Source organism: Eriocheir sinensis, chromosome 10, assembly GCF_024679095.1.
Source record: "Eriocheir sinensis breed Jianghai 21 chromosome 10, ASM2467909v1, whole genome shotgun sequence".
NCBI classification, from domain to species: domain Eukaryota; kingdom Metazoa; phylum Arthropoda; class Malacostraca; order Decapoda; family Varunidae; genus Eriocheir; species Eriocheir sinensis.
Genome location: NC_066518.1, coordinates 15,681,205 through 15,700,210, shown reverse-complemented (window position 1 = coordinate 15,700,210; position 19,006 = coordinate 15,681,205). Strand labels below are relative to the sequence as shown.

Below are 19,006 nucleotides of genomic sequence, written 5' to 3'. Positions count from 1 at the left end.
TGTAAGGTCATGGCAGACTGAATTAGCTATCCATACAGTAATCACTTGTCAAATTCTCTAAAGCAGACAACAAGCAAATCTCGGCTAGATGCCACGTGTCACGAAACTGTTTATTTTGTAACAAACACCACCCAAAAAGAATGGCGTTTGAGTATAAGTAAATATTTTTAACGGCTTTATGGTTATGAGAGGAGTACTCTGATATATGTTCCATGCTCTTTTATTAGTCTCAAAATGCAGTGTAATGTTGCCGTTTCTCAGCCACTTCTCGGTTTTCCCATAGTCGAAGCCCACGGGTTAATAGGCAGCTCTACACAAGATGTTATTCCTGCAGCTGTCACTCAAGTATTATTGGTTGGATGAAACCTGTGTTGCTGTGGGTTTCCTTGTCACAGTGTCAATAATTCCAGTGGAATAAATAGCAATAACAGTTCTGTTTTCTTGGTGTTAATGGTCCAGCTGCTGCAGACACCACAAAATCACTGATTTAAACAGACGTCTGTGTTTGACATTTTTTTTAGGCTCAGTCACACTGCCTTCAACTTCACTGTAAAGATTTATGATTTTTTTTCACTCTCTTCATTATCAACCCGTCTATAGTTTTATTTTAAGTGTAGTCACAGAGAGAAATAGCCCAAAGTTCACCTCTCATCTACTAGTACTCTGCAAAGCCTACCTTCCTAAGAAACCCTGCTGCCTCCTCTATGGATTTTCGCCACCTTTCCACCTCCGCTGCGTGCAATGCTTCTTGCTGCTGGAGTATCCTCAACCATTCTTCTATCGAGGCTCCTGATGTGCCAGACCTGAAAATGGGAGCCTCATTAAATTGGTCCATTACTGTTTACAGCAATACGTTGGCCAAAGTATGAGAACAAACTACCAGATGATTGGCTAATATCAGAAGTTCTACAGGAAAGTAAAGGACATGGCAATGGTGATAATGAAGTGCCTCAGCTTCTTATCCTAAGTTTCTGCATATGGTGATAAGCTGCATGAAGAGTGAAACTTAACATTAAGGGGAGCTTTGTCTCTCCTCACTTCACTGCACCTCTTTTGCATAACTTCTCTTTTTATCAAATGATGTTGTGCAGGCTACCCAAGACCCACTAAAGATAAAACAGGCAAGTATATGTGAAAATGGCTGTGATGAAGCAAGACTTTACTGTTTACTCCTTCCATAAAGCCTCTCTCACCTAAACATGGCCGGGTCCAGCGTTGGGTAGGACGTGGGGCGGTGGAACATCTTGTCCTCCAGCGCCCAGAGTTTGTAATAGAGAAGTGCATTCAGGATCAGGACCACGATGAGGATAAACACCACCAATCTGACCGGGCCCTCGTTGGAGAAGCTGCTAGTGTCTGTTGTTACGGTTGGAAGTGCTGAAACGGACAAGGTGATAAATTAGTTTTAAGTAAATACCGGAGGAAAAAAAAGTTAAAACTAGATTGCTGGGGAATAGGAAACTGAAAGGATTACTTCACAATTGACTATTTTAGAGTAATCTCCTTCTCAAGGCAATAACAAGTTCCATTGAAGAATAAATCTGACCTTGAAATGTCTTATCCATAAAAAGTCACTACCTAAAACCTAGCCCATCTTCCTCTTCTTCTTCTTCAGCTTTTCCTATCTTTCACATACTGGGTTGCTGTTCCTCCTATACTGTCTCTATTTACTCCTGTCATTCATGTCCTGCTCCTCCAGTCCCTTCCCTGTCAAGTCTTTTATTATGCTTAAACTACTTCAGCTTTTCCCATCCTTAATATGGGGTCACTGTTCCTCCTATACTGTCTCTATTTACTCCTATCATTCATATCCTGTTCCTCCAATCCCTTCACTGTCAAGTCGTATTTTATACCTAGACTTAGACCATAAGAATTGTAACTGGAGGAATGATTAGTAGACTTTATTTTTCATTTCTTTTTTGCCCTTGAGCTGCCTCCTTCACATTAAAAAAGTAAATAAATAAAAAGTCCCCTTGAGGTTCTTACTGAGCTTCCTTGCAGGTATCTGTGTAGCCTTGTGGATGTCCTTGACTTTATCCGGATAGACTTGTGAGGGTAGCAGCACATCCGGCGGCTCCCCTTTGCTGCCCACTCTCCGCCTTCTCCTGCGGGTCCTTTTCAGATTGGTTCGGTCTACCTCGGCCAGTAGCGCTGCGTTGATGTCGTTCAGAAGGGACTCAACGCCGCTATATGCATTCTTGTCGATAACACCTGGAAAAAAAAAATGGGAGCTACATACTTCACCATTATTTTTTATTTACTATTTACTGAACACACACACACACACACACACACAAACACATACACACACATGAACACACATATAAGGATTTTTTTAGGCCGTTTCATTTCTATTTAAAATCATAACTTTAGAAAGCCAATCTGAAAGTCATTTAAAGCTGAATTATTTTTGATGGCTGAGATAATACAGTCATACCTCGGTTTATGAGTTTAATTCGTTCCAGAGTTTTGCTTGCACACCAAAACTCTCATAAACTCTCATAATCAAATTTCCCCAAAATTCCTCCCCCCAAAATGTCCCTGAAAATCACCCTGCGTCTTATAAGGTCAAGGTTCAGCTTTGGGTCACTGGCTATTGAAGCTTTAGTGCAGCAATGGCACTTATATCAAACTGCAAACCACTCTGCAAACATAAACAAGGTGGCGATAGCTTTCACAGCAACAACGGCAACTCTTTTCTAAAGTAAGTGTATAACAGCAGTACTTACCACAACTTCAAATAAAATGACACCAGTCAGGAAGAAAAGTATGTGACTTAATGCTTGTACCTAAACAAACTAGTTGACAGTTGTATACCAAACCTGAAAACACACGCAAGACACGCTACTTTTCCTTAGTAGAGGGGGATCATTGAGGTAAGACAGACCTTCATAAAACTGTTTAACTTTGTTCGATTGATAAACACCAACAATGTATGGATAATATTAACGAGATATTGAGAAGATAGATTGTTATTTGATATTTTCAAGTGCCTGTTTTTCCATTTTGCGCTTATCTTTTAACATTCTTACTTTACGTACGTGTTCAACAAACACTGAAGCACATTCAAGTTTGAAATTTCACACTTTCTTACGTTTTAAAAATGTTCTAGAATATTACAGCAACTAGACATGATGTAGAATAATAATAAAGAAATATGATGCACAAACTTTATACCAGTTACCTCTGAATGTCGCTGTCTCCGCCATGTTTGTTTACATCTCATAGCAGTACCTTCGAGTCTACAAGCAGGACTAATTCTGGTAGGTCCCAGCATATATTAAGGGTTTTAAATGTAAAGTATTGGGATTTGATAAGGATCTGAATTCATGTGAAACTTTGATAATGACCTGATAGTGGGGAGGGATACAAATGTCGGGCGAAAAATCTTCACCTGACACTCATGGTTCAAACCCGTTTATTATATATTTTTTTCAAATGCCTGACAAAATTGGGGGTGCGTCTTTTAAGCCCATGCATCTTATGAGCCATCAAATACGGTAATTGCTGCTCATTCCTCACCACATGCATAATGAAACTCTTCCCCAACACCTGAACTACTCGAACACATCATCACATCCTCTCCCTTTGCTACCTCATCCACCTTCCACAAGGAACAGCTCATAGGAAGACACATACCTTTCATAAAGCCCCAAACATTCTTCTTGTATTTGACTTGCGACCAAACGCTGAGTCTGGTCTCCGTGGCAGACTCACGCGTCAAACACCAGTGGTTGGACACAAAGAAGGAGTCTGCATACGGGATCCCAGCGTTGCAGGCCTCAGCGTCCACCGTGTAGATCTCTCCGTGCTTGCTGAAGGGTGACACCACCTGGAAATTTGCCATAATTCAATTTTTTTACATACCTGTCTGAGCATTCAACAGGATTACTGAGATGAAGTTTGCAATCACTCTACAAGCAATATAAGCATTCAAGTTTCTTCCACACCTATGTCAACGTGTTCAATAGGATTACTGAGATGAAGTTCACTATCGCTCTACAAGCAATATAAGCATTCAAGTTTCTTCCACACCTATGTTCAGGCGTTCTACAGGATTACTGAGACTAAGTATGCTATCTATAAGCAATATAACCCCTAGTCACTGAATCTTTTCTGTATTGCACAGGGGTTCCTTCAAAATGACTTTTCACTATACATTAGTGGATAGATTATTTCATTTTTAATGTCAGTGGATAGATTACTTAATTTTTATTGTAATCTATCCACTAGCCTCTTCTTTACACCACCTCCTCTCCCAACCTGTCTATATGGAATGTTCCTTTACAGCAAAAGAGAAATTGAGAGCTGAAAAAAAAGTAACAATCAAAATGGATGTAATTAAACTCAGCAAACCCACATACATTTTCAAGACTGAGGTTCTGTTTAACAAAGGTGGATCTTCTGAGGCAGGAATTGACTATAAGTTTCTCCCTTTTATGTTTAGGAATACCCTTAACCTAACCTAGCAATGACCTACAGTCCTACACAATCACAGCACATATAAACCCATACTCCATAACACAATACAATACCTGTGTCTCAGTGACGTGTGACACCTTGGGGCCAAAACTGTTAGGCGGAAGAGCTAGAGTGTATGTGACCTGGCGCAGCTTTTGATTGGTCTCTGGGTTGCTCTGCCAAGGACTGGCTATGACGTCTGAAAATATAAAGCATCAAATAAGCCATCACCTTCTTTTTTAAGTTGTGGACATAATAACATAATAATCACTTGGACACAAAATTCATTGGTATTTTGATCAGAATTATAAGTTGTTGCCCCACTGAAGGTGTAACACTGAACTTTACATCAAGCCTAAGTTTTCACATAGCCATATATTAGCAATTTTTCACATACCTATATAAGTACTAGCAAGTTTTCACATACCCATATGCTAGTAAGTTACCACATACCCATATACTAGTAAGTCTATAAAGTAGGACAAGCCACTTCTGTATGGCCATAATACATAAATAATAATAAAACAACTTGAAAAGCTACTAAAAATTGCTATGTTAAAAATGCCCCATCTTGCACCTCCTTTGGTCTAGTACATACCTGTAGTTTTCCTGGCAGTGTAGAGATCCAGCATGAATTTGGAATTAGTGAAGAGCAGCGTAAACACAGCATCCACAGGGAGGGAGTACACGGTGTTGATGATCTCCCGGCCTTGGTGGTGGGAACTCAGGTTGGGGCACACCACCAGCTCCCCAGAGGCCAGACCTGACACACAGATGTACATTTAATCATCACCAAAAGAGTCTCCAATACTATTTCCCAACACCTGAACTACTCTAGCACATCAATTCTTTTTGCTAGCTCATCCCCCTTCCATGAAATACAGATCGTAAGGAGACATGTTACCCTTCATAAAGCCCCACACATTCTTCTTGTACTTGACTTGCGACCAAACCAGGGGTGTGGAGTTGGACATTAAAAATTCCAACTCTGATTCTGACTCTAGGAAATTTTAAGGTTGTGACTCTGACTCTGACTCCCCTCCCTCCCACTCCCCCTCTTCTGCAGTACTGTGGTAGGAAAATCAAACCTAGCCACACCACATCCAGCCACACTACACCACTCATCACACCCTGCCACTCCAAACCACACATCACTCGCAGCCACACCAACCCACATACCACAACCAGTCACTCCACACGACGCATCACATCCAGCTACACCACAGCAAACATCACATCCACCCACACTACACCTCACACCACACCCAGCCACACTAGACCACACATATCAAGCCACACCAAACCACACACCACCCAGCCACAGCATACAATATAACACCCATCCAAGCCATGCCACACTGCACATTAGCTACACTCGGCCAGTTCATACTACACTATGATTTATGCTACGATCACAGATTCAGCCTGATCTTTTTTGTTGAGCATGTATTGGATATCCAGATGTCATAATGAACAGGCTGTACTTAAAAGACAACCCAATGCTGAGCTCTGAGCTGCCTAGCACAGATTCAGTGTTGAGTGGAGACGCACATGAGTAAATTACAGGAATCAGACTCGCCCGAAATGGCACGTGTCGTTGGGTACGTCTTATACGACATCGTCTAGCTCTAGTAATTTATCTCATTAATTCACAGATTAATACTCCACATTTCCATAAAAAATAAATCCATATTACATGATTTTTTAAAAATCTTCTTACAAGAGCTCACATAAAAACTTGCCTCTCAGACAATTTTGTGGAAAAATTTTGTAAATTGGCAACACTGTTTTAGTAGTGCAGCCAAGTGCTTTATATGAGAATTGATTATGTAAAGGAGTCGGAGTCGGAGATATTTTTACCAACTTGGACTCCACTAACTCTGACTCTGTGGCTGACTCCCAATTAAGCTACACAATTCTCAGACACATTTGGTTATTTTTTTCAATTTGACAAGGTGAACCATATCTGACATTCAATAGCTTGAAGGTAAAATGCTTTCATGACTTACAAGTAATCTTGCTGTCTGGTTCACTATCTGTGGTGTCTGACATGTCTGTGGGGAGGACATCGTTGGGCTGGGGGGAGGCGCTGAGGGGCGTGTGGTGCTGTGGGGACTTGGTGGGCGATGACGGTGTTTTAGGGTTTTCCGTTCCCACCTGCTCCGAAGTCTCTGAGTCGATGCCTCCATTCTTTGGCACAGGAGGCACGGCAGACACATCAAGACCATTCTCTCCTACACAGGCATCCTGAGAGAGGAATTGTATTCTAGTTAATAAAAATGAAAATACCAACTCTAAACAACTTTAGAGTCTGTCTGGAATGCCCTTCCCACACTACTGGTATGTACTCAGTTTGGCAAACTTTTTAAATGGTCATTTATATATAAAAAGTAAAGCAAGTGAAGCATGTATAGTTTATATTTTTCCTTTCAAATGTATGTGAGAATTGAATGACTAGCAGACCTACATGGCATTAGGGCATTATGATTGGGCATGACAGGCCAGTCTCTAACCTTCTATATCTAGTCGTGAAACTTATGAATTAGTAGTCACACAGAGACAAAGAAATCTAAGTCTAGTAACTGACTTGGGTCACCTCAATGACCCCTGCACTGACATAGTGATGATAGTAAATTATTTGAAAAATTAAGTGATTACAAATTTGCCAAAACAAAAGATTGATGAAATAGAGTAAAAAGTGAAATGTGTATAAGCTGGTGTACAATTTACAGACTAAGTTGTTGCATTGTATTAATTTAGTGTTTTAAAACAATATTCTGATAGCACAGTGTACTACTCTAGAGGGGAGGATACAAGTATATTCTTTTCCATAATGACAGAGAAAAATCTTGAATCTACTTCAGAAAAATATTCATCCCAACTCACTTCCCACTCTCTGGTATAATAATTCACAGGAATAAAAAAAATCATCCATGTTTAACTTCTGTCTACTATGGCTACATTTTCTAACTCCGAGTCGACACTCTTTTAGCAGCAGAGGCGCCCATAAACTGTCACATATACGCATGGCATGTCCTAAAACCACTTAAGATTGGGCTTGGTAGTATTAGACATGGTCTACACGCCCCAAATGAACACCACTGAGTGCCAGTCATTTGGGATGTTTTTCACTGTGTTAATACAGTTTCTCTGATGTCTACGCGCACGGTTCACTACGTACCCGAGGCTTGGGTGTTTGAACATTACAGCTTAGCAAGACCACGTCATCCTTTCACCGGTCAAGGCTCACAGGAATTACCGGCGTGCGTACCTCACTGATCTGAATGGTGGGCACATCGTAGGCCTCTTCCTCCACGGACCCATTAATGTGCTCGCGCGCGTCCTCGCCGGCGGCCTGTGGCTTGGGCGTGGAGGCGCCGGGCTGCTGCGCTGCGTCGGACTCCTGGGCGGTGGCTGGGGCTGAGGAACTCTTGTCAGCCTGCGCAGGGGACGAGACTTGGGTGTGAAAGTTCTGAAGGCTGCTGCGGCGCGGGCTTGGTATCGGGATGGGCGGGGAGAGCGGCATGTTCCCGCCCTCTAAAATTTCCGCAGAGTCTTCAATCCCCGACTCCGAGTCCTGGCATGTGGAGACTGGGTGCTCGGGAGCTGACGGAGGCCAAGGTGCCTCGGTGGACGGGGGGAGTGTGGTGGCGGCCATGACTGGGGAGGAGGGGGGGGAGGAGGCGGGGGAGGAGGCCGGGGGGTCGGGGCACACCACACCTGGCATGGTGCCTCACCTCACTCACGCGCCAGCTACATGCCTGACACTCCCTCGCCTCTTTGATGAGCAGCTTTTAGTTTTTTTGGTTTATAGAGTAAGACTTGCTGTAGTTTTGCACACAGTTCGCTATCTGAGTTAAGAGGCAACTATCACACACCTTTATCTTGAGGTTCAAAGAGGTGTGGTCAACAGTGTCTCGTGACTGGCTTCCTCGTGATGTCACTCACTCGTTTTGGTTGGTATGTCACGTGTCACCTAACATCACAGTTCGACATCAACGCTATTTTGCAGTCATGTTCTCTTATAGCGTATACATTACAGTTCATTTGTCTGTCAAACTTATAAGGCACAAGTTTTCGAGTAGCGATGATGCCTGATCAGTCACTTCCTTGCGCTCACAAAACTCTCCATCGGCACTGAGTTGTTGCCTTCAGTCTGTCTTTTCTCCTAATCCTTATCGAGAGAAATCAGAAGCTTTAAATATAATCAAAGTTGTTCTTCTTTTACGATTTTTTTCCCCAAACTAATCTTTCGTCTTGGAGTTGATGGCAAAATAACATCAGCAAACTATAGCAGATGGCGGTCAGAATCCTTTGCGTTAATTAAATAACACACACACACACACACACACACACACACACACACACACACACACACACACACACACACACACACATGCCATAAAACGAAACAAAAAATAAGGGTTGAAAAAACACCCATAAAAACATGACACGTTCCATATCAGAGCTCGGGTATACATCCTGTTCTCTATTCCTTCACACCAAGCATTACTAAGCTATACAGGAGCTCCCAAGTGTAATAATGTGTAATGCCCCGCGAGCTTATTTTCTATCCTTCCTATTTCTCAACACGGCCTCTGCGTGTATCGAAATAACACGAGAAATTAATCAAGACAAAGTGAGGGCAAAATAACATCAGGCTGCCTGGGATTGAACCCGCGACCAGCGTGACGGGAGAGCCACTCCTTACCGAGTCGGCCAAAGAGGTACCCCACTGGCTAAGTGGGTTATGGGAGGCTCGTTCATCAGGCCGTCGCCGCACTACAAATGATCCGGTTCTTTATGATTTAAACACCTCATGATTACTCTCCTAAATCAAGCTGAATAAACAATCACCGGAAATCAGATACACTTGGGCGAGTCACACGACCACGTAATATGTTCTTGGGAAACCCCACCCGCATCGTTTCCGCCCAGGAGTTTCTCACCCTTCGATTGCGTCTTGAAACAAAGTAAATCGCATGTAGGATTACCGTCAATGATTTTGGCTTCCCTATACGTATACGTCAGCGATCATGGTGTGTAAATACTCTCTTACAGCGTCCCTTGTTTCCAACCTGTCTACCTATAAAGTCCGTTCCAACTTCCATCTACACTCAGATAACCGACTTGAATTTTCGTTGGTTGGTTGAGGTGTCGTGTAGCACTATTATTATCTGAGATCGTGATGTGTAAATACTCCCTTACAGCGTCTCTTGTTTCCAACCTATCTACCTACAAGCTTGTCTATCTATAAACATCGTTCCAACTCCCTCTACACTCAGATAACCGACTAGAATTTTCGTTAGCTGGTTGAGGTGTCGTGTAGCACTCCTGTTTTTACCCGAAATTGAATCCGAGTATGACTTCATCATTAACCTTTGTGAAGAGCTTAGTCAGTAGGTAGGCGCGCCCAGCAGCCTTCCGGCGAACCCCTGCTGGGCATTTACGTCAGCTAAAAATAACCCTTCGAGGCACGGTTGCTTGAGAGAGGAAACTAAAAAAGGGTGTTTTGTATGTGTTTAGTCTGGTGTGTATGAGACTGGTGGGAGGGAGATGACCCAGGGGAAGCGTTGACGTTTTAATCTAAAATAAAATGTGGGTGTATTTGTTTTTGGTTCTAAGGATACTTCACTAATGCGTTCTCAAGAGTTGTCTCAGGGCCCATATTCTCAAACACTTCGGGGCTTACACACCCACATTTGATAAGGCTTTCGTAGAGATTGTGGGTATTTCCATGGATAGTTTTATGAACCTAGTAATAGTTGGACAGGACTTCTGCACCACGAATATGAAAAACACTAGTGAGAACCCGACTATATCTCCTTTGTGGTCTTTGGAAATAGTTGTTGCGAGAGCCGAAAGAGCTGAGCCGCCGTGTGGGACGCCTCGTTAACACTAGTCCCAGACACTGATCGCGGCAGTGTCTGGGAGCTGTCAGCCTCCCTCAGTCATCCCACACTCCTAACTGCGAGCCAGAAATAACCACGTGGCCTCTTCAAAAGGAGGATGTATAGGCTTCCTCAAGTAAACAACACATTAGGCCGCCATAAGCCTTCGCTGTGTGACGAAATAAATGAACGTAAACTCAGTGTCAAAACCTTAGGACTCTAAAAGCCACTGCGTCACTTAACAACATAATATCATAAGATTACAAAGGACAATCAAGGATACGAGGTCTTGAGTCATGGATCATCGGGTCATGCTAAGAACCAGGGTCTCTGAATCACGGTCGGACATCCGGGGAATCTATAACACGTACCCCTGTGTCGTGTGCATGTGTATGTATGTGTAGACCAAGGTAAAGAGAAGGGGTAGACCAGTGTGGACGTGCCCAACATGCATCGGAGTTGTCGTAAATATAGAAGTCATGAATCCCTCTCACCCAATATACGCACGGCATGGTGATCGAGGCCAGGAATGTGTGCTTATAAGTAGCAAATCTAGGGCTTCCGAGAGAGCGAACCTTCCTTCCCTCTCCCCGTCCCTCACGTTGGTATTATCAGACGCTTCCGCCTCACATTAACTACTTCCAAAGGCCGCAGAAGAGCTTAATCGGGTTCTCATGCGTGTTTTTTTCACGTTCATGGTACAGAGGAATGATCAAACTACTACCTGGATCATAAAACTACTCCTGTAATGGACCCAAACTCCTACGAAAGCCTTGTCAAATGTGTGTTTGGTCGACGAAATGTTTAAGAATAGGCCCACATCCTCAACCATTTCTGGTCCTGCACTCCCACATTTGATAAGGCTTTGGTATAGGTTGTTTCACTATTTACATGGGAATATATGAGCCTAGAGATAGCTTGACAAGGCTTCTGCACCATGAACGTGAAAAAGCACTCATGAGAACCCAACTAATTTTCTTTGTGGCCTTTGGAAGTTATTGTTGTGAGAGCCGAAAGATTTTGAGAATACGGACCATGGCCTTTACATTAGCTTCCCACCCCCACGGCAACGGAACAAGCCATCAGACGTGCCTCGGCAACCAATGCTACACCTCCCGGCACACTAACGCGCTTCTTGGCACAATTCAGGGGAGATATTTCAGGAGGAGTATTTCTGCCCGATGATTTCAGCTGACCCCGAACGCCACCACCACGACGGAACGCAAAAGCAACGACTGTCAAACCGCATATTATAAGTGTGTGTGTGTGTGTGTGTGTGTGTGTGTGTGTGTGTGTGTGTGTGTGTGTGTGTGTGTGTGTGTGTGTGTATACATGTTTCAGTTTAAAGGAAATTTTGAGACTAGGTTATGAAAAAAACGATTAAGGGTCTAATTTTGTGAGAGAGAGAGAGAGAGAGAGAGAGAGAGAGAGAGAGAGAGAGAGAGAGAGAGAGAGAGAGAGAGTATAATTTGTATGTTTGAGCCTCTCTGTATCACCGAATGACGTCAATATCCAGGGTTCCAAGCATACACGAGCGGTCTAATACACCACCACCTCCTCCTCCACCACCATCTACCACTACCACCACTACCATCACCATCTACCACTATCACTACCAACATTATCGTCGCCCCAGCAGCCAGTCGGTGCATCACGCGTGTCCCTAAAAGCTCGCAGCCACCTGGCGTGTGATGATTTTCTGTGTTAGCTGTGACACTTGTGAAAGGAAGAGTGTGTGTGTGTGTGTGTGTGTGTGTGTGTGTGTGTGTGTGTGTGTGTGTGTGTGTGTGTGTGTGTGTGTGTGTGTGAAGGCTGGTTGATTAGTTATAAATAAAACCCACATTATCCATTTTCCATCCTGTCGACAACACACACACACACACACACACAGTCACTCCTGTTCTTGTCACGATATATATATATATATATATATATATATATATATATATATATATATATATATATATATATATATATATATATATATACCGTAATAATTGTCACCGTAGTCGTAATATATATTTGTTCAGCCCTTGATCTGTCTCCTTTACCGTAGGAAAAACAAAGTAATAATTTTCAACGCTCTGTTTGATAAAATTCAGCAAAATCTCGCCGGCAGGAGAAGCCAAGTCCCGAGTGTAGGCATGACTAACAGTGTGGGAGATGAATACTACGCAGGTGTGACCCACCCCGCAACTCGACCAATTAAAGATGGAACTCATTATATATATATATATATATATATATATATATATATATATATATATATATATATATATATATATATATATATATATATATATATATATATATATATATATATATATATATATATATATATATATATATATATATATATATATATATATATATATATATATATATATATATATATATATATATATATATATATATATATATATATATATATATATATATATATATATATATATATATATATATATATATATAAAGTCGTGTGTGTGTGTGTGTGTGTGTGTGTGTGTGTGTGTGTGTGTGTGTGTGTGTGTGTGTGTGTGTGTGTGTGTCCTTCCCTCTCAGTTGCTTCTGCACTCGTTCTTCCTACTACGTTTCCTCACACTTTTTATTTTTTTTCCCTAATGTATCCTGCCGGAGAAAAAATAAACAGCCTGAAATGACGATTAAACTGGGGCCGTGACCCTCTTACTGCCAGAGTGCTTGGTGCCTCGATCGAGTGCAGGTTTGCATGGGATTGCGCCAGCAGAAGACACTTGCATGTGTGAGGCAACAATCTTTGAGGCTGTGACACGCAGATCTTCTTAGTCCGCTTTCCCAATTTCTCTGACGGTCTTGGGCGAATCCTTATCTTTCTTCATATCTCGCATGCTTGTGCCGCCGCGAGTCTGTTTAGAAAGCAAGGGTCGAGAGGCTGCACTGAGCTAAACAAACACAGGATAGGCGGACAGGCTAGCCAAGACCCGCCGCGCTGCACACTGTCTTCCCCCGTGCCCACAACACAACACCTTGCAATACCCTTGGTCGTTAAGGTAAATGCGTTTCATCCACATCGACAGGACGTGATGGATCCCCGTGTCGTTATTCATCTGGCAGCTTTCTTATTGGAATGATAATGAGGCGATAGCGAAATAATCATGAGATGAGCGAGTGCAGACTTCCCAGGTGTATACAGGGGGAGGAAGGAAGGGACGGAGGGCAAGGGGAACGGAAGGACCTCCAGTGAGGGCACAGATGTGGAGGGGGAGGAGGAGGCGGGGCATACTGGCTGGCGTCTTCCAACAGTAACCTTGAAGATCACCACCACCATCAGCAACGAATATAGGCGTCACCTCCGCCCACGCCGCGCAGCTTCCCTCTCTCCCTTCCGTGTAAGAACAAGACTTATGTGACAGCTGCTTTTCGTACTGTGGCGGCGCTCCGTACATTGTTTTTAGAGGCCAAGCTGTGTGCCACTCAAGGGGGGACGCTACAAGGCAGGGAGATGCCCCGCTAGGTGGTAACACTGCTGGGGCCACATTTAGCTCAACCCGCACCTCCTACACCCGCCCTAGATATTACGATCATTCATTACTTTCCTTAGACACGTAGAAGAAATGTATATGTAACTCACGTCGTGTCTTCCTCACAAAGCATCAAAAAAACCTAGTCACGCACCTCGGCCCAAACCAAGCCTCATAGGTCACTACTATTCATTGCTTTCCTTGAACACGTAAGAAAGAAATGTATATGTAACTCACGTCGTGTCTTCCTCACAAAGCATCGAAAGTGGGAGAGGAACAACCGAGTCACGCACCACGTCAGACAACAAAACACAGGTCACTACTATTCATTGCTTTCCTTGAACACGAAAGAAAGAAATGTATATGTAACTCACGTCGTGTCTTCCTCACAAAGCATCGAAAGTGGGAGAGGAACAACCGAGTCACGCACCTCAGACCCAACAAAACAACACAGGTCACTACTATTCATTGCTTTCCTTGAACACGTAAGAAATAAATGTATATGTAACCCCACGTCGTGTCTTCCTCACAAAGCATCGAAAGTGGGAGAGGAACAACCGAGTCACGCACCTCAGACCCAACAAAACAACACAGGTCACTACCATTCATTGCTTTCCTTGAACACGTAAAAAAGAAATATACGTGTATAATAGTAGTATCTTCCACACCAAGAATCGAGAGTGAGGGAGAAACATACTTTTTGACAGGGGTGGATTTTTTAAATTTTTTTTTTTTATATATATATACTTTTGTCGGGGGGTTTGAGGAGTTCGGGGTGGCAATAGAAGGTCGGCATTTTTAGGGGATTGAAGTGTACTCCCAAACAGAGCGAGCTACTGGTAACGAAGAGTTGGCAAAGGCGCATGTCACAGAAACGAAAGAGTAGGAAATAGACGGACTATGAGAAGATGGGATGCTGATGGGAGATGATTTCTATGTTTTGAACGAAGTGGAGTGGACAAGCCGTGTCGCTATGGACGGGCTAGTAGAATGTTAACAAAAACAACGACAAAAAAATATTTAGACACCGGACGAAAGCTATTAAAACATAGAAAAAACAATGTGGTAAGTAACTGAAGGTCAAAGAAGTCACCAAACACCATGATCTCCATAAGTAAATAAATAAACAATAACCATGAACACGCAACACTAAATGAATAGCATTGATCGACAGCAACAATTGATATCTGCTTACGAAGTACATTCCATTAACAAAACGTCTTTTCTAGCACGTCATATTCGCCAAGGCCAACCAATCAACCATCTCACCAGCCGGCTTGGAGAGAGAGGAAGTAGCGGTGTGTATGTGTGTGTGTCATCATCACTTTGTTCGGGAGTCAATCGCACACACACACACACACACCATAGATCATGTAGGACTCCCAATCATTACCTATTGTCAAGTTAAGGTCGTCTTGGGGGTCGTAAACAAGATTATGTGTAGAGGTCCCAATAATGTAATGCACTCCTCTATCTATATACGGCAGCTCCATGGTCGGCGAGTGAGTGAAGCGCCAAGCCCCCTGACGTTCGCTCCCCGATAGTTAGTAAGGAACATACTAGATTACAATACGTCAACTTTTACCTTTAAGAATACAAAACTGAGCCACTACAAACGGAGTTCTTAAGCGATGGCCTGAACTCTATTCTCAAATATTTCGGTGCTCACACACTTCGGGCTTTGGTAGAGGGTGTGGGTATTCCATGGGTTGTTTAATGAGTCTAGGGATAGTTTAACAAGGCTTCTGCACCATGAATTTGAAAAGCAGTCATGAGAACCCGACCAAACTACGTACTACGAGGCCATGGGAAGTAGTTTTTTGTGAGCGCATGACTTCTTTTGTTTTCCAGCGGCCGGGGTCAGAAGGCAGAAGCCAGGTCGGTCTGACCATGACCTTCCCAGCGTTAAGAGCAAGGAAGTCCGAGTCACTCCGCGTTCCGGTGGTTTATTGTTCGGTGTATGGATGTAGATCTGACCAGGGGCAGAAAGTAAAGCACTGTACGTTTACCAACGACGTTGACGAGATCCCATAACTGTGTGTAAGAGACAGAGTGAGTTTATGTGTATGCGCGCGAATATGCGGGTATGGCAAGTCTTCCATAGTTACCCCTCCGGTCCGCGTTTTCTTTTAAGTATACTTTGATCTATATTTAGATTTTGACCCTGCCTTCCCTACCCTCTTCCCCCTACTGGGTAACAATGCACGAAAAATAAAATAATTTTATTGGTATAAAAATGAGTTTCTAAACGGTATCGGCGAACTGGCACACCGGCGAAACGTCCTGCTTCCGTTCAGTGAATCGTCTTATCTGATAGGTCCCAGCAGGAGCATGGGCGCTGACAGCCGGGGAGGTGATAGTGTCAGGGTTGGCGAGGCCCTCACTTCCACGAAACTGATCAGGGGGCGAGGGGGGGGGAAGGGGGGGGGCGATTGGCATGTGTGTGTGTGTGTGTGTGTGTGTGTGTGTGTGTGTGTTAGGCGCCTGTGCTTTACTCTGGTGCGGCTAACTTCAAAATATATCAATACGAATTCATAAGAAATTCCTGATACCTTGCCTAATACTAAACATACCCTACCATGATGCTTATAACCCCCCAATGACAACTACTACTACTATTACTGCTACCAGGCTCACGAATCCCAAGAAACGACCAGGAGATGAGATCCACAAGTGCCCTTATAAAGCAAACCTATCTTCCGACTGATTCATATAACCATTTCCTCCACTTCTGGGTTATGTGCAATCATAACAATCCACTCCAATCCTCCCACTTCACCGTCTGGACGAGCATCACCTCAACACTTCATGCCAAGACTGAGGTTGGTGTCAGACGCTTCCGCCTCTCACGTCAACTATTTCCATAGGCCAAAAAAAAATCAATCGGGTTCTCATGAGTGTTTTTTTCATGTCCACGGCACAGAAGGGTCCACCTACCGCCGGGGTCATAAAACTACCCCTGGAAAGCCCCAAAACTCTTACGAAAGCCTTGGCAAATGTGTGTGTACTTGGGGGACGAAGTGTTTAAGAATATGACCTTTAGTTTCCTGAGGATGATACCGACAGAAACATGAGGCAAGACAAGCAGGTGTTTCTCAAGGATGAGAACTGCCTATCTAGCACGCGATAACCCACACGTGTCACCAACATTGGACTCTCCTGTCACCAAGTTTTCCTTCTTCATTTCCTATGCCTCGGCCTGACTACACACCACACACGCAAACGACAAGACGAGAAGAAGCCTTTCAATCTGGAGAACTGCCTATGCTGCACGCGATAACCCACACGTGCCACCAACACTGAACTCTCCTATCGCCGTGTTTCCCTTCTTCATTTCCTCTGCCTCTGTTTTACCCTACACACACCACACACGCAGACGCAAACAACAAGACCAGAAGATGCTTTTCAATCTCGAGAACTGCCTATGTTGTACGCGACACGCCACACCCGTACCACAAACGCTGAACTCTTGAGATTCCCGTCCTTTCCTTCTTCATGTCCTATACCTCTGCTTTATCCTACACACCACACGAGACAAGATGATGCTTTTCAATATCAAGAACTTCCTCTGCTGCACGCGACACAACACGCCGCATATGTATCGCCACCAAACACTAAACTTTTGCGATTCCCGAGTTTCCTTTTCTCCGTTTACAATCAGACTGAAGTCAAACACAAGGTGAGGAGATGCCTTTCAAGACTATTAAGGCATTCCTTCCTCTTCCTCTTTTGCACGCGATACGCCGCCGCCACACGTGTAATAACAACGCTGGAACTTGTCTGATTCCTGGGTTTCTTTTCTTTACTCTTGTTCCTTCACTTCACAAGGCGGAGGTGGCTAGTTTCAGCGTATTAGCAAGGGGCCATATTCTTAAACTTATCGGGCTCCCAATACGACCATTTTCCAAGGCCACTGAGAAAATTTACCGGGTCTTCACGGGTTATCATTCCGTTCAAGGCACATAAGTCGTGTACAACTATCACTAACATCACAAAAGTCCATGAAAACCCCAGCAACAACCTCTACGAGAAGCTTTTCAAACAGGTGAACTGAGGGGCCGACACTTTTAAGAATACGGCGTCAACTCCTTCACCCTGCTAACCACCCTTCCGCCCACACGCCTTCTCATACACGACAGAAAACGGAGGACAGCGCCACACACCCACTTCTCACAGTATACCCTCACTCACTGACTGACCGACTGACGCACGCACGGCGCACCACCACGCACCACACACTCAGCTACACACAGCCCCCTCCCTCCCCCTCTCTCTCTCTCTCTCTCTCTCTCTCTCTCTCTCTCTCTCTCTCTCTCTCTCTCGCCTTTTTTGTCAATTTCTTCTTTCTTCCTCTTCCTCTTTCCCTTTCTTCTCCTCTTCCTCTTTTTCTCTTCTTCCTCCTCCTCCTCCTTTTCCTCTTTCCTATCCATCCATTCATTTCAGTCAGTCAGTCAGTCAGTCAGTCTCTCTCTCTCTCTCTCTCTCTCTCTCTCTCTCTCTCACACACACACACATACACACACGGGGACAGGATGAGATGGCGCTCCTGGGTGTGGCGGGCGGGAGGGAGGGAGTGAGGGAAGGAAGAAGGGACTCAGGAGGGAGGGTTCAGCCAGTGCACATGTACCCACGATGGCGACTACCTTAGCGCGCGCTCTCGCTCTCTCTCCCTCGTGCAGGTGTTGTGAGTAGCAGCAGCATTCCTAACGACTCACATCACGCATTTGTTGGGTTACGTTCAGGACAGCCTTGCTTCCCCCCCTTACATCAGCTATCTCCTCCAAAGACCGAAAAGGAGATAAATAATGTTCTTATGAGAGTTGTTTTACGTTCATGGTTGTACAGAAGGATCAAACTAACTATCACCAGGGCCATAAAACTACCTACCCCTGGAAATGTCAACAACTCCTACGAAAGCCTTGTCAAGTATGTGTGTGCTTGGGCGCCGAAATGTTTGAGAATACGATCCCAGCTTGATTTCTTGGGTTTCCTTCTAGCTGTTCGGGGTCTGCACACGTCGCTGCGTAAGGAAGGCTTTTCAGTGCAGGGTTATATAATGCCGCACACCAAGCCGCTCCCAGGGTGCTAATATCTTTTTTTTACAGTAAAGGAAGCAGCTAAAGGGGAAAACTAAATAAAGACTAGCACTGCTCG

The 19,006-nt window shown here is 43.9% G+C and overlaps 1 protein-coding gene across 5 annotated transcripts in view; it reads right to left on the bottom strand.

Moving 5' to 3' along the window:
• LOC126996636 (protein Aster-B-like) overlaps nucleotides 1-19,006 on the bottom strand; it is an 84,806-nt gene that overhangs the window by 13,596 nt on the left and 52,204 nt on the right. For all 5 annotated transcript variants that reach the window (XM_050857320.1, XM_050857319.1, XM_050857321.1 and 2 more), the window contains 7 exons: nucleotides 6,471-6,708; nucleotides 5,060-5,224; nucleotides 4,536-4,660; nucleotides 3,640-3,832; nucleotides 1,987-2,211; nucleotides 1,194-1,377; nucleotides 677-803 (listed from right to left, as the gene is read on the bottom strand). In XM_050857320.1, the coding sequence (XP_050713277.1) occupies nucleotides 677-803; nucleotides 1,194-1,377; nucleotides 1,987-2,211; nucleotides 3,640-3,832; nucleotides 4,536-4,660; nucleotides 5,060-5,224; nucleotides 6,471-6,708 (1,257 nt within the window). The remainder of the gene's footprint in view (nucleotides 1-676; nucleotides 804-1,193; nucleotides 1,378-1,986; nucleotides 2,212-3,639; nucleotides 3,833-4,535; nucleotides 4,661-5,059; nucleotides 5,225-6,470; nucleotides 6,709-19,006) is intronic.